This window comes from Gopherus flavomarginatus, chromosome 6, assembly GCF_025201925.1.
Source record: "Gopherus flavomarginatus isolate rGopFla2 chromosome 6, rGopFla2.mat.asm, whole genome shotgun sequence".
NCBI lineage: Eukaryota > Metazoa > Chordata > Testudines > Testudinidae > Gopherus > Gopherus flavomarginatus.
The window spans coordinates 21,013,004-21,029,554 of record NC_066622.1 but is presented as its reverse complement, the minus strand read 5'-3'; the positions used below and the strand labels follow the sequence as shown (position 1 = coordinate 21,029,554).

The 16,551-nt window shown below is 41.1% G+C and overlaps 1 protein-coding gene across 1 annotated transcript; it reads left to right on the top strand.

Moving 5' to 3' along the window:
- Window positions 1-120: 120 nt before the first annotated feature.
- TMEM43 (transmembrane protein 43) lies at window positions 121-16,507 on the top strand. Its single transcript, XM_050960854.1, has 12 exons — window positions 121-312; window positions 1,216-1,365; window positions 3,134-3,268; window positions 4,509-4,603; window positions 5,228-5,277; window positions 6,685-6,754; window positions 9,732-9,802; window positions 10,019-10,140; window positions 10,899-10,973; window positions 11,066-11,167; window positions 12,910-13,027; window positions 14,229-16,507. Exons 1-12 carry the CDS (start codon window positions 301-303, stop codon window positions 14,429-14,431), a joined length of 1,203 nt encoding a protein of 400 aa, XP_050816811.1. The 5' UTR covers window positions 121-300; the 3' UTR covers window positions 14,432-16,507.
- Window positions 16,508-16,551: the final 44 nt, after the last annotated feature.

The window sequence follows — 16,551 nt, the reverse complement described above, 5'->3', positions numbered from 1 at the left end:
AAAAAACGCGAAACTACATTTCCCAGCATGCCCTACGGCGAAAAAAACGCGAAACTACATTTCCCAGCATGGCCGACGTCAACTCTCAGTTTGGAGCTACATTTCCCAGCATGCTTTGCTCTAGGGCTTAGCTGTCGGGCTAAAGTTCTATATGCAACAGTGTGTCCCTGGGGTGGCAAGTTTCTCGCTGCGCTGCGCTGCGCTCGGAGTCTGTGCGTCGGGGAGCGGGGCAGCGCGGGCTCGGGTGCCCGTCTCTGCTGCGTTAGGCCGGGCTTAAGCCGCGCCCGGCTGAGGCTGAAGATGTCCGGGCACGTAAGTGTGGGAGTCCGGGTGTGGGGAGCCTTTGTCTGTCCGGGAATAACTCACCTATCGCCCCTGTCCCCTGCCCTCCGGGACGCGGTGACACCTCGTAGTCTCCTCGCTCCTCTGCCGTGTTGTATTTTAACTGGGCAGCTTCCTGGTGCTGCGGGAAATGTGTGTGTGGTTGTAAGAGGCAATTTGCACGTAGGATGTAAAAATTGTGTTCTAGCCAATGCTCAGATTGGAACAAAAAGTGATGGGATGGTCACTCCCTTCCTGAACACTTTCTAAAAAAAATCCCCAAACCTGCACATCTTGTTTAGCTGCCTAAAGCAATTATAAAACTGTTTCTAGTTATTCCTCACCACCAATATAAATACCGAGTGCCTCCGCGCCAATATTATCTTGCTTTTAATCTGAAGACAATAGAATATTTGTTTAGATCAAATCAGCTGTCTCCATTTATTGCCCAAGATGCTCCATAAGAGGGAGAGAGGTCTTTACTTTTGAAAAATACTGTCAGTTATTCCATAGTAATGTAAAATATTGTGTATTAGTCACAGCTCTACTTTTATATGGTAGGGATGCCAGGAATATATTTAACCTGCCAACGCCCAAATATATGCTACTAGCACAAAATGAGAAACCTAACAAAACATCGCAGGAAGCTTTAAAAAATACACTGGACTATTATTGTGTAAATTACCTCATTCAATAAACCTCAGTTTATTTACAATTTTTCTGGTATAAATAACTAAAAGTACTAAAAGTGAGGTGAGACAAATGTTAACCTGGGACAGAGATCAGGTTTGCTCTAAATCAGGAGATGTGCCTTTTAAACAAGGGACCCCGTGAGTGGCAAAGCAATTTCTGCCTTAGCTAAGAAGTTATTTAGTGTTTGTTTTTCTTTACCAGTTCTCTGACACAAGCAGCAGGAAAGAAAATGTTAAAATCACAAGTGAGCCCAAGCCAGGGTTTCTGGAGAGACTCAGTGACACTGCTGGAGGGATGCTGATTGGACTTGCGGCATTTTCTCTCTCGTTCTACCTTCTTTTTACCAATGAGGTAAGTGAAACGCTGTTGACCTTTGAATTTCTTTTCAAGTCCATGTTCACCTCTATGCCCAAAGTCCAGTGCTCTTCAAGACAAAGCTCTTCTTGCTGAAATATTTGTAACACTATGTTGCTGAACTGTTCAGATTGTCTCCAGGATTTATTAGTAATTTACACTTGAGAGAGGTGGCATGTATCTGGAGAGCCTGAATTGCATCCTGGTCCTGTAACATCCCGTAGAAGAAGGGGAATATGAGATGGGATGGTAGAGCCATATATGGAGATTTTATCTAGAACTGAGTGTGGCACGTAGAGATGGATCTTATCTTACTCAGTCATATTCTATTGGCAGTGGAGTCGATTGATTGGGAAGTGCGGAGAAAGGTGGGTCAACAGCACATGACAAGTGTGATTGGAAGAGGTTGCATGGACTTGCATGTGTGTGCCATGTTGCTAGTGCACAGCTGAGAGACAGTTGTAGTGAGGAGGGAGCTGATGTTCTGCAGGAGAACAGAATAAATCACTATTGAATATGGAAATTGGAGGTTGTCTATCTGGCTTGTTTCACCAGTCTCAGAAAATGGCTTACCATCAGCAAGCGGGGTGATCATTTTTATCCAGCCTGGTTTTCACACTCTCATTGCTTCCTCATTCTCTTGATATATTGCAAGGCTAAATTTTCAGTTAGTTTGATTCTACTTGCATGAAAGGAACTGAATACATCTAGCCAAACTGGGCAGATAAATTATCCTTAAGGTTATTTAATGCATTATGTTATTTAATGCATTATCCTTAAAGTTATTTAATGCATTATGTCAAACTGTCTATTTTAATTCGTTCCTAGGATGATCTTGGGCCCTGATTCTACAAACATGCATGTTCTCAACTTTACTACCATGAGAAGTCCCATTGAAATCAACAGAACTACTCATGATAGTAAAGTTAAGTGCATGCATAAGAGTTTGCGGGATTGAGCCCATAATCTATTATCCTGAAGGTATTTATACTTAGAGCTGGTTGGAAATTTTGTGGTGGGTGCAGAATTTTGTGAAATTGTATTTCAGATTTTCATCTATAGTTTCTAACCATCGCTATATAAATGAAGGAAGGGAACTGTTCACAGGTTTAGGAGATTGTAGGACAAGGAACAATAATCTGAAAATAAAGCGAAGAAAAAATTTCTGAATAGTAAATCAGAACAATTGGACAGTGGAACAGACTCACAATGGTACCACCATTGCAATTATTCAAAAACAACAGGTAAGGTAAAAGGTGAGCAGGAGTAATTTCAGGGTTTTAGCCTGCAACTTGTATGTGCCTGCAACGTCCATCAAAGTCATTGTGAGCGTTACATGCATAAGGATTGCCGGATTGAGCTCTCATGCCAGTGTAATCAAGAGCAGTTCTGTTTTCTTCAGTAGAACTACATGTGTGGATACTGGGTTTTTTTTTGTTTTTGTTTTGTTTTTAGGGTGCCACCTGTTATTGCTAGTCTGATTATCCCACAAACTCTTACTCATGGGAATAATCCCTGGGCACATAAGTAATGCCATTAACATCGGTGGGGTTACCTTCACAAATAAGTACTACTCTCTTAAGTAAGTATCAGACATAAGATTGTGACAGCTTGGAAGTGCAGATGTGTTCCTTGGTTACATGCATGGAGGCTGAACCTATTAGCGCTTCATGGAAGCTATGGCCCCAACTCCTGCTAAACTAACAAAGTGACACTCTGTGACTGTACCTCAACATGTTCTTTTTTCTCTTTTAATTGACTACAGGGACGAGCTTTGAAGACAGCCACTTCCCTTGATGAGGGGCTTTCTCTCGTGGTCCCTCTTAACAATGTTCACAGCGTGTCTCAGCAGAATGAGGGAAAACTAGTGCACTTGTCAGGTGCCCTTAGAACATCAAAGGTAAATAAACAATAGTTGGTTTGAAAATAATGCATGAACTAAAAGGAAGGAAAACTCTTTACTGCCAGATTAAACCCATGCTTGCTTGATATGAAACACTACTGTGGGCTGTAAACCTCCCATCTGAAAATGTTCCTCCCTATTCCTGTGCTGTGTGTTTGTGTCTTCAGGAATGCATAGCTGGCTCCCAAAGTCCTGAGGATCTTTAGGCTGCAGAGGCTGTGCATCTTCTGGGTTATTCCAGAGATGGTGATGTTGTTTGTGGTAAGCTCTTTTTGCAAGAGAGAATGTGATGGAATAGCGGCCAGCAGAAAAGAACAAAAGGTTCTCTTCAGATGGGTTCATGCATGATTTAATGCAGTGTTTCCCAAACTTGGGACACCGCTTGTTTAGGGAAAGCCCCTGGTGGGCCGGGCTGGTTTGTTTACCTCCGCGACTGCTGATCCAGCCTGGCCGCGGTTTGCTGCTCCAGGCCAACGGGAGCTGCCCACACTGCTGCCAGCAGCTCCTATTGGTCTGGAGCAGCAAACCACAGCCAGGCTGGACCCGCGGACGCGGAGGTAAACAAATCGGCCCCGCCCACCAGGCCCACACCTAAACAAGCGCCATCCCAAGTTTGGGAAACACTGGTTTAATGGTTAGAAGTGAGAACCAGGAATCCTGCCTCAATTTCCTTGCTGTGCCAATGACTTGCTATCTTGGATTCTTCAGGTCAAATTCACCAGTGGTATAAGCAGATAGGGTGTAGTCCTCTCTGTTTTTTAAGGTTTTACATCCTATCCATCACTGAGATATCTTTGTGGCTTCCTGGAATTTCACATACTTTTGATAGCGATAAATGTGGTGTCTCATCTACAAAATGGAGATACTTTCTTATCATGTGATTTTGGGAAGCTTAATTAATGTGTGTAAAATTCTTCAAGATCCTCAGATGAAAGAAGCTACAGCATAGAAATTCAGAGAAATAACTGTTCCTGATGCGTTGTTATACTTTTATTCCATCATCTGTCTTGCTGCATGTCACCAGGGCCTTTTTCTTTTAATTTTTATTTCAGAGTGGTTTTTGAAGGAAAAATTTTACATGACATCCCCTTTACTTTTTCATCACAATAAAGTGAGCTCTCTCCAAGATAAATTCATAAGTATCTGCTCTGCTGGAATCAATAATGAAAAGATGCAGTTTGGAGTTGTCTGAGATACAGCTTTTTAGACTGACTTGTATTTTATTTATATCCTATAGCCTTTGTTTGATCCCAGCTATGGGCTCTCCATCCAGGCTGTCAAACTGAAACGTCAGGTGGAAATGTATCAATGGGTAGAATATGAAGACTCCAAGTAAGTCATTAGGCTCATTATTTTGACTTCTTACTAGAATCCAGTCACAATGTAAGGAAAAGGCACTGGCTAATTAACTTTTTATTTTATTATTTTTTTTTTTTTTTTGGTAAAGTGATGGCCCTAGAGCCCTTGAGTTTTCACAATTTCATTTAATTTTGGTTTAGTGATTATGGCCCCAATCCTGTAATGAGCTCTGTGCGGGTGGATCCAACTGCAGGAGAATTCCAACAACCTCCAGCAGTATGTGAAATGTTTTCCCCATCCTCTAAACTCATATAGTACTATATCAGACCTCTTGAAATCTAAGATACAACTGTGGCTTTTACCTTCTATTTTCTGATATTCCTTAGGCTCCTCCATATCGGGCTCCCCGCCACTAATCTAGTGGACACCTCCCTTCTAGTTAGTTATATGAGAAGGGCAGGGTGTGTGCCACTTCATGATACCTGTCCGCACGATCCCCCCAACCTTGCCGTCCAGAATCCATTACTTAGGGAAATGTTCACTTCATTCTAAAGATAAGTTTTTGGCTTGTGTTTGGTTTCGCATTGGCTTCCTTAAGTTTCACTTGTGCAGTGGGCCCTGTCCTGACCTTCATGCTGTGTGTGTTTTCTTCTGCAGAGAATATGAGGAGAATGGCGAAATTAAGAAAGAAACAAGATATTCGTATAGTAAGTTTATAAATGCACAGTACAAAAGTGCTTCTCCCCCTTTGAATCAAAATGTGGTTTGCATGCTGGTTTAAAAATAAGTCCTATAGTGCCCTACTAGGAAGAGAGGAAAGGGGTTTGGAAGAACAGGGAAAGATTCGTTCCATGCTCCCTTAGCAAATGGCAGAGACTTTGTTCCATGAGGTAATTGAGACGAGGACCAAACTGGGACGCTGTTCATGAATAACCTAGAAATCCCAAAATGTCTTCAGGCTTGGATAGTCAGAGCAGGTGACTGGGAGGAATGGCATGTGTACTTCATACTGTATATGTAATGTATTGAGAGACTGCTCAGGCACTGGTGTCAGCCAGTGGAAACGCCCAGTATCTTGAGTGCCTCCGCCTTTTGACAAGCATTTGGCAAAAACTATAATGCACATCTGGCAGAAGTGGTAGAGAGGATTATTTTCCTCTTATTCTGAGCTACCCGATGGCAGAAAACAAATACTCTGAGTCATCACATCTCAGGAGATTAATCTCTGAGCCTCATTTGTCCCTGATTCAAGCACATGGGCATGTAATGTGGGTATGTAACAATCCATGTACATGATTATAAAAAATACCGTCAGCCTGTTGGAATATAGAGCTCCCTGATACGGCGTTATATCAGGACCAGAACTGTGGCTGTCAGCTAAAGGAGCTGCCCCACATCAGAAAGGAACTAATATAGACTGGACTGGTGTGTTCCATCCAATAGTTGTCAGTAGGTCACACATGAGAGCATTCCATGCAAGCACCCCCACTTCACCCTTTAATGTGGATCCCTTGCTTTGTCTTTGTCCCTGCATGGAAACATGGTGCTTTCCTTATTTAGCAGATGAGCTGCACAAAGAAGAGGGAAGAGATTATAATACTGCAGGCGTAAAAAGGAAGCTGCCAGAACCGTTACTGAGAATCTCAAGAAGCTGCTTTATGTTTCTTTGTGGTGAAGACAGTAGTACAACTTTGTGTCCTACTGGGGCTTCTTCCCCTCTCTGTCTGCTGTATCACCACACTGAACCAGCTTGTTCCAGCAGAACAGTTATCCCTTTCTCAGCCAGCCAGAAATCATCCAGTGATGGGAACTGGGGTGGAATCCTGGATCCACTAAAGTCAGTGTCAAAACTCTCATTGACTTTAGTGGAGCCAGGATTTCACACCAAGTAGACTTTCCCTAAATCCTTCCATTCCTTTAGAAATATGTCATGAGACACGGGTGTATATATAGGGTACCTTTTTAAATATACATCTTGGTGTAAAGAATGTTACTGCAGGTATAAGGCACCTTGTCTAAAATTTGTCGTCTCCTTCTGTGGCATTTAAGCAGAACATTCTTGATTTTAGTGTTTTTAACTCTTCTCTTCCCAACTTCTATCCCATTTTCCTTAGACACTGAATGGAAATCAGAAGTTGTGAACAGCAGAAACTTTGATCGAGAGATTGGCCATAAAAACCCCAGGTAATTCTGACTTCTGTAATATAATATTTTGAATTTGATACACATGCTAACTGACTAATCATTACAGCACTCTCTGAGGTAGGTGAGAATTATTGCTATTTTATAGGTGGGGAAACTGAGGTACAGACACGGTGGGGTACCACAGTGAATCAACAGTGGAGCCAAGATGAAGTTATGTATATTATAGCTAATAATTAATAGGCAGGGGGTCTTCCTGACTTCCAGCTGTATTTTGTGCCTCTGGAGTGTGCTGCCTCCAAGTATGAAAACTAGAAAGGATTCCTTTCTGACTTTCATAATCCACCAGTGAAGCATGGAGCTATTAAAAATACAAAAATAGAATGACATCCCGTGTGATTGTCATGCCAGATGCAATAGTGCACGCATCTTTTGACAGCGCATATGCAAGATCACAGATTTGTTTGTGTCAGTCACTTAAGGCATAATTTATTTTTAATTACTCCTTGCTGCCAAATTTTGACTTATTGAATTATCATCTTTTGATTATTTTTGTAAGATCCTTGGGGCAGGGACCTTCTTTTTGTCCTGTGTTTATACGGTGCCTAGCACAGTGGTGTTCTGATTCACAAGCTCTAAGAACTACGGTAATACAAATAATATTCCATACAGGTTCTTACACCACTCTCAACATGGTAGTATCTGAGCATTTTCCAGTGGTGTGATGTGGCAAAGAATGTTTATATGGATAGGTGGGAAAATGGGCATTTGGGGTTTTGCAAAATCTCTGCATCTTTGCTTTGGAGATTTGGACTTTCACAAATGTCCCATAAACTGAAGCATTTTTATGCAAGTGTGTCATAAACAGATAGCTAAGGGTTAATGTTCTTTTACCTGTAAAGGGTTAACACAGGGAACCAAACACCTGACCAGAGGACCAATCAGGAAACAAGACTTTTTCAAATCTGGGTGGAGGGAAGTTTTGGGTGTGAGTTCTTTGTTCTTTGTCTTGGGTCTGTGCCCTCTCAGCTATGAGAGGGATTTTTCTATCTCCAGGCTTTCTAATCTTCTGTTTCCAAGTTGTAAGTACAAGGATAGTAAGACAATAGGTTTATATTGTTTTCTTTTGTATTTACATGTGTGTAGTTGCTGGAATGTTTTAAATTGTATTCTCTTTGGATAAGGCTGTTTATTCATTTTTTCTTTTAAGCAATTGACCCTGTATATTGTCACCTTAATACAGAGACTATTTTTAATGTCCTTTTTCATTCTTTTTATATAAAGCTTTCTTTTTAAGACCTGTTGGAGTTTTTCTTTAGTGGGGACTCCAGGGAATTGAGTCTGCAGCTCACCAGGGAATTGGTGGGAGGAAGAAGTCAGGGGGAAAATCTCTTTGTGTTAGATTTACTAAGCCTGACTTTGCATACCCTCTGGGTGAGGGGGAAGAGAGATTAGATCTCTTGGTACTTGTGTTTCCAGGACTGGAAGCAGGGAATCTCCTAGGGTCGTCCAGGGGGGGAGCCTGGGAGGAAGTAACAAGGAAACAAGGGGAGGGGGTTATTTCCCTTTGTTGTAAGACTCAAGGCATCTGAGTCTGGGGGTCCCCCAAGGAAGGTTTTGGGGAGACCACAGTGAGCTAGGCACTGTATAATTCCTGCCTGGCAGCAGCAATTACCAGGTCCAAGCTGGTAACTAAGCTTGGAGGTTTTTCATGCTAACACCCATATTTTGGACGCTAAGGTCCAAATCTGGGAAGAAATGTTATGACAAAGTGGAATTTTATTTCCAGTATATTCAATGTATTTTTAACAAATTGACACCGTGACCAATGCAAACAACTTAGAGCTGCTCAAAAACATGGCAGGGTGGAGGGACTGTTATGTGTCAGTTTTCCTTTATTTTTTTCTTGACATTTTCCAACCAGATATACCATTAAGATTATTATTTGAAAGCAAATCACATTCTGCTTGTAGGACTGCCATAGGAATAACAATAAAATATGTAGCAGCACAGAGTCAAATGGTGTAAGCCATAAAAGCTGTGAATGCCATTGTAAATGAGTTACGTGCCTGACTCAAATCCACTGGTTTGAACACTAAAATTTACAGTTCATACCTTTCTGATGGGAACCTATGTCTTTCAAGTTGGTTTTAAATGTGTCAAAGTGCCTTATCCCCTCATTAGCTATTACAAGTGTAAGAGAGACTCAGATTCTAAGAAACAGTTTGTAGGAAAAAGATACGGTCTTTGAATTTATTCTTTCTTTTATAGGGTGCTCTCTCTATATGTATCTTGGGCTTTGAGCCTTCAAACACTTACGCATGTTTGTTTTACTACCACGAGTTATCAATGGATCTGTTTATGGTAGTAAAGTTAAGCACATGTGTAAGTGCTTCCAGAACTACTGAGACTTCAGCTACTAGTATGTCTTGATCATAGTTTTTAAGTACCAACTTGGGGAGAAGAATTCTGATAGAGGGCTTTTTAATTTACCAGACACAAAGGCATAGCAGGATCCAGTGGCTGGACGCTAAAGCTAGGCAAAGTCAGACTTAGAAATAAGATTCATTTTTTAAATCATAATGGTAATTTAACCCTTGGACCAAGTTACTTAGGGATGTGATGGATTCTTCATTATGTGAAGTCTTAAATGGCTTTCTAAAAGAGATGCTCTAGCTCAACTAGAAGTTATGGACTAGATGTGAAAAATCACCTGTTATAATTCTCTGACCTGTGTTATGCAGGAATGAGACCAGATGATCATAATTGTCCCTTCTGAGGTTAGTAACTACTAATGGTCCTATTACTGTCATATCTGAGCACCTAACAATCTTCTAATGTATTTATCTTTACTTTATGGCAGTTATTTAATTATCAAGGACACTCTTACACTCACAGGTCTTTGTCTCTCTGTCCTATCAGTATGCGTACAGTATTTTGTGCTTCTGGGTATTCTATATTGTTGGTCAAGTGTGCTCATAATACTCGAATTTATACAGAGGTTATTTCTTTCCCCAAGTGCCATGGCTGTGGAATCTTTCACTGCAATTGCTCCTGATGTCCAGGTGGGCAGTTTCTTTCTTTCAAAAGGTAAGGGATGTTTTTAATTTATATAATAAATACTCACTGGGTCAAGTTCATCACTGGTGTAACACTATTAAGCTCACTGGAGTTGCACTGTGGATGGCTTTTGGTTCATTACCCTTTGGGATGGCAGACTTTTAAATGGCTGTCTAGGGCTGACAAAATGGATCCTGAAGTCAATGCGCCACCTGAGACCTACATTTGGATCTTTATTCTGCTCAGGTCTTATTGAGAAAATTGACAGTTTTAAGCAGATGAGCCTGTCGAAATTGGAGGATCCGCATGCTGACATTACTCGAAGAGGAGATTACTTTTATCACAGCGAGAATCCTGGGCGTCCAGAAGTAAGATGAAGGGGCTTTGTAAAGTCCATCAAGGCAACAACTAAAGTCTATTCATTGAAGAAAAAGTAGGGTTTTATCCTACAAGCTGCATACCACTCTCGTCTCCCATTGAAATCAATGGAAGTCATAGTGCTGAGCAGCTTGCCAACTTAGCTTTGACTGCAGAGCTAATGGAAGAGTGATTAATTTCTGTATATCAAAGGAGCTTCTGATCCTGCCCTCACCCTCCTCTTTCTCTTCTTGAGTGTCTTCTTCTTGCATGTTAGACTGACAGGCTAAGAAGATGCTTTTAAATTGAAAGAAACAGGAGCAGGGCTACTGCTATTCTCACATAGGTGGGTTTCATCGGTGTCTGTCTGGTCGGTCTGAGTTAGGTCTGCTCAGTGCAAGTGAACTGAGCGCAGTAATGAGTGAGCCAGGTCACTGCTGGCTGGCACTGCCTGCCTGCGGCTGAGGAGAGCTAGCTGTAACACTCTTTGGGAGCCCATCCTTTCAGCTCCTAAATCAGACAGAGGGGAAAGTGGCATAAAGCTTGCTCTCATTTGGGACTTGAGCTGTGCTGTCTCTGCAGGCTTCCCCTTCTGCCAACTCAGTCTGGAAAAATCACAACCCAAGAATCCTACCTGGCTGTGCCACATGCTGGTGCAAAGCCTTATGGCACAGCATCCTCCCATGACATTCCCGTGCAGAGAGGCTTTGCTGGGAATCTTTTGTTGAAGTAAATCTTTATGAACTTATGATGATTTCCCTATTTTCAGGTAGGAGACCTTCGTGTTTCATTCTTCTATGCGGGTCTGAGCGGAGACAAGTCCCACCGTGGCCCAGCAGATGTGGTAAATCTTCAGGTTCTCCAGTAATTTTCTCCTTAAGGCCCCAGTGCTGTAATAAGTAAAGCTCTTTGATTGGTTCTTCTGCCTCTTGTAAGGTGACCGTGATTGCTCGTCAGCGAGGGGATCAGTTGGTTTCGTACCAAACTAAGACTGGAGACATTCTGCAGATTCTTTATCCTGGCGATCTCTCTGCTGAGGTGAGTTATCCCGCAGCATGAGTAAACTATTGGAGACCGTGAGCACTGAAACTGGAGGAGGTAGCAAGAAGTAGGGAATGGGACCGTGAGTTTCCTCCCTCTTCACGTTCCATTTGCAGGGGAAAGATCGGGTGGTAAGTTACCAGTCTGCTACTGGACAGGAGAAATCTGGTCTGAGTATTCCCTTTCCTGCCTCTAATCTTACTGCTGGAGGGCAAGAAAGTTGTGAGCCCGTGTCCACCTCCCTCATCCTCCCCACCCTGGTCTTTGAGTATGCCTAACCTTTGCTCTGTGTACTCTTACCCTATTAGCAGCAGCCAGTTTGACTGTTTCATTCTTGCTCATTAAATAGTGATTTGTGGCTAAAGTTACCACGCAAAATAACTTCCTTCTGCTACTGCTTACTTCTGCTGTAGATGAGAGAGTGACTCTGGGTACAGTAATGTCTGTTAATGGACTTAAGATATTACCTCCCCCATCTTGCCTCTCTCATGTCCTGAGACCAACTCAGCTACGACAACTCTGTTGTAAATTCCTTGCCCCCACCCCATTGTTTGCCGTTTGTTTCATGATCACCCACATACTTTCTAAAGGTGATATTTTAAGAAGTTAGTTCTTTAATAAAGCCTGTAATTCCACCCCCATACCTTCCAAAATCCTTCCCTTTTAAGGGACCTAGATGTTAAATACAATTATTGTTTAGTAAAGTTGGGTAGGCAGCTAACTGGGTTCCAATAAACCTTGCATGTTCCAGCAGTTTGGTGATTCACTTACTCCCCTGGCAGGTTGGCTTCTGTTAGTGATTGTTTTGTACCATGCTACAAAGATCCTTGATGCCAAGTATTTGAGTTCCCAAAAGCAGGTGAACTGGCTCATGCCTCAGATTGATCTGGAAAGAGATAAGAAATAGTAACAACTTTCACTGTATGATGTGAACCTTAATACATTTTAACTTCAGCAGAAACTGAGACACCACCAATGTAGAAATTGGTCCAAACAGGATACAAGTAGTTTCCAGGAGGTGTCTTACTACTATAAAATCTTTATAAGCAGTTGCAGAGCATCTCAAAGCATGTGTGAACTTAATTCATGAATGTAGTACATGTGGTTCTGAAAATCTCCTTTACTAAAACTGTTTGCTAGGCAGTGTCTTGTTTTTGAAACATGCCCACGTTTCTAGTCAGCAAAACACATGCATCTCTTCTGAATAAAAACGTTAATTAATATGCAGCTTTTACAATTTTCCCTGGTCCCAATGGAGGTTGCTGATTTTAGTGCATGTGTTTGAATAAGGAGAGAGAGAAGGCAGAAATCTTTACAGAGGTGTAAACACACTAGTTTTTGATTAAATGGTTATCGGAGTCTTTCTTGATAGGGAAATGGATGCTCCTTATTTGAGTTCATCAGCAACAACAATTGTGCTCTTTTCAGGTGTGTCCTCACCTTTAGTCACAAGGTGTGACAGGAAATGTTGTGGACCAAGTTAAAACTCCACAAAGATGCCCTTGGCCCTGCCCTTTGGCCACTGCTGTAACATGTTGGGCTGCTGTTGAGGGAGGGAAAAAAGCCACATTTTAGCCACCAAAATAGTATTGCAAATGACCCTGTATCTCTTGGGAAGCATTAATATTTCCAAGCATGATCAGCTGTGATGTATTTATTCATAAGGTTCAGGAAGCAGCAGGATTTGAGGCTGGAAGAAACCCAGAAATGAGCAATGTGTAACAGTGTTTGAGTTTCAGGAGGTGTTTCAAAAAGAGCATGAAAGTAACACCATGAAGACCTGGGCTCTCCGTGCAGCTGGCTGGCTGGCGATGTTTGTAGGCATCAACCTTATGACCAGAATCCTTTACACTTTGGGTAAGTCTGTTACTAGAAAAAGAGCTCAGTTTAGAGATGGGACCTGACTGGAAATACTGGATCCTAATGATAAAATGACCAACACACAAAAATGAATTTTTTGTGCGGAGAATTTGAATCGGAATCTGAGCTTTGCTATTGGCCTCTCAATCAATAAAGATCAGAACCAAAATCCGAGATCCAAACATCTGCTTTGTGGGTGTATGAAATCTGGATCAGAACTTTGAGACTTGAACCAATGTAATTTAAAATGTGGATTAGGTCACAATTCATGGTCTTGTCTCTCAGTCTAATCCCCAGCGGATGCTTACCCTGTGCTTACCAAAGTCAGAGACTGATAACACAAGCTGGGCAGGTTCTTTAAAGAATGCCCCATGCATCTCTATCAGACCTGCTGTTGATTCCAAATATAGAACTGCTATGTCTGAAATCTGAATTGTTGTGATTATTTGTATTGCAATAATGCCTAGAGTCCCAGGCCACCACTGTGCTAGGTGCTGTACAAACACAGAACAAAAAGATGGTCCTTGAATTATTTGTATTTTAGTTTTAAGGCAAATGTTACAAGAAGAAACTTGGCAAAAGAGCGGTTTTTACATTAAACTTGGATAAATTGAATTCCAGAGCTACCTCTTGTTCTGAAATAGCATCTGTCCCATATTTTGAGAGAAACATTCATGGTACTTGAGACTCTTCAGGGAAGTTTATGCAATTTCCAGTTCTCAGTGAAATGTGACCAGTTATACCTAGTCTTTCCTCTTGTGACATTCACACACATCTATCCTATGTATTTTAAATGTAAGTAGAAGGATGGCCTTGTAGCTATGGGACAGGCTCGGCCATTAGGAGGCTTTGGATTCTATTCCCAGCTCTGCCATACAATTACTGTTTTATCTTGTAACTACTTTGCCTGACATTCCCCTTCTACCTTCAGATAGGGAGAGACCCTTAACTGCCTCCCAAAGATGTTGAGGCTTTCTTTGTCAGTGTTTGTAAAGTGATCTGAGATCCTCTGACTGAAAGGACTGTAGAAAGACCTTATCCATTGTTCATTGAAGTGGATGGATGGAAGTCTTTCCAGCTGCCAGTGAAATCAGCGGATGGGGACTCTAACCACAAATTTTTAGCAGTATTAAATCTTACAGCTGTTCACATTGTCGAATGTTTCATTTTGTGTTTTAATTTTTCTTCCTAACCACAGTGGATTGGTTTCCTGTTGTTCGAGATCTGGTTAATATTGGACTTAAAGCTTTTGCTTTTTGTATAGCCACCTCACTCTCCCTGCTAACTATTTCTGTGGGATGGCTCTTCTACCACCCACTATGGGCTCTACTGATTGGGTTGCTGTCTGCTGTTCCTATTGTGATTGCAAAATCACGGGTTCCACCAAAGAAGCATCAATGAAGATGGAAGAATTCCTTTTTTTCCCTTGCACTTGGACCCGGTTTTTCTAATCCTTTGAAGCCTAGTGCATTTATCACGTTTCAAGCTATTATGACATGCTTAAGGCACATTACAGTTCAGAATCTTGACTCCCTGCACCAGAGAGTCCAGTAGGAGACCGAGATGCAAATTTTTTATGCTTATTATACATCCATGGGAAAATGTAACTGTAGAAGCTACACTTTGAAGTGGGTGATATTCTGTGTATTTAGAGGAAGAAGCAGCATTTGTTACTTAATTATTTTGCCAATCCTTACTTATTAAAAGAACAATGATGTGTGCTGTTTACAAGGCAATATGGACAGATTTAATTAAGCAATCCATGATATGCAATCTCTAGCAGATTATGTGCCTGCCTCTCATTTAACTATTCTATTTTCTTATGTACACAGATAAATATACTTACGTTGACAATGTTTTGAAATGAGTGTTTATAGACAAAATGCTGCTTGCACCTGAGTGAAAGCTGTGTTATGCATTTAATTTGTTTTCAGTAGTTAGAAAGCCAGGTATAATGTGTAAGGTTTCCAAAAGTAATAAGTGATTTTGGCTGCTCAACTGGTTACCTTTTAAAGGGGCCTGATTTTCAGAAAGGGACGAGCTATCACCGACTCAGAATCAGAACCCTGGAAGCTGTCTCATTTGGGCACCCAAAGTTGCTAGCATGTCTACTTTGTTTTGTAAAACTTTAAAACTGATTTCAAATTCCACCTGCTTAAAGGGATAGTTTAAAGTCAAAATTATGACTTTAGACTAAGAACTGATGTAACCTGCAAAACTAGTGTAAATTCCTGTTTTCCCACTTATTTCACTTAGTTTGGCTAATGAAAGATGCATGAGAAACAAACTGAGTACTTGTATAAGCTGTACTGTTTGGATTTAAACACTTTCCTGCAGAGTTTGCAACTGCCTCATACTTAAACACTTTAATTGAAATTTAAAAAAAATTAGTTAATATTTTGTAAACGTTAGTAACCTAAATGTTAGGGTTTGTCATATTGGGGCCGGGTGAGGGCGCAGCAGAAGCAACTCCACATCTAACCTCTCATTGATTGTTTACATTTTTCTGCCAACACCAGTATGTGTGTTTTTGGAACCCCTTCTGTATTATTTTAAAAAGTGTATTTGCTTCTAACAACTTGGGGCTGTTTTTCAGCCTGCATTTTCCTATGCTTCCACTTTTGTAAGCACAACTGATGTTTAAGAATACCTAATTCCATGCACAAAGCAGGAACGTGGCAGCTCACTGACCTCAACCTGAGTTTTCAAAAGCTTCCTTCCCCTTGCTACAATATTTTACTTGAATATATCTAATGGCTGAAAAAGAGGATTTTGCTTGCTTGAGATCTTAAAGTTAAACAGGAGAAACTACACCAAAGCTGAGGAATGTGGAAGGTATAGTCCTTAAATCCACTTAACCCATACAGTTGATATATTTAAGGAATCAGGGCATGTGATTTTAAAATCAATTACTAATGCTAATAAATCTAGTACCTACAGTAACTTATCTAACAGCCCAAGGAATATTTAAAAGTTGGCTACAGTCTGAGAATTCAAGGCTTGGTGATGGGACAATTTTTGAAAGTTTTTTTTTTTTTTTTTTGCACAAAACTATTAAATAGAATGGTTTGTAAAATAGAACTCTATTGTTCATTCAAGAAGTAGCGACTGCCAATCATTGTTAGGTGGTGCCCTTTTATTCCTGTCGGTATCCAGCCAGTGTTGGTTCAGTTTCAAGTCTCTAGGGCCCTATGCTGCCCCTAATGAAGTCAGTTGGAACAGGCTCCTAGGTAGGTTGCCTGGATATACAAATAGTCTATAAACTTATGCAGTGTTCATTTGTCTGCTACTTAATCATTGCAGTATATCTTCTAGTACCTCAAATTGTGTTTTCCTTTTGGGGAAGAATGTATTGAACCTGTACTTTCAAAACAAACCCCAGCCAGCATTCAGCTACTGTACAATGGAGACTCTTGAAATAGTTTTCTGTGGAAGTGCTGAACTTTTGTATGTTTTATTAAAAGAAAGTTTCTCAGATGGTTGTGTGTGTGTTCGGGTTTTGTAACTGGGCTTTGATGCTA

Bases quoted from the DNA above. Each gene is read 5' to 3' on its own strand.
- TMEM43 (XM_050960854.1), top strand. The intron at 4,604-5,227 runs GTAAGTCATTAG...TTTCTTCTGCAG, and splicing joins GTAGAATATGAAGACTCCAA to AGAATATGAGGAGAATGGCG. The intron at 11,168-12,909 runs GTGAGTTATCCC...TTTGAGTTTCAG, and splicing joins CTGGCGATCTCTCTGCTGAG to GAGGTGTTTCAAAAAGAGCA.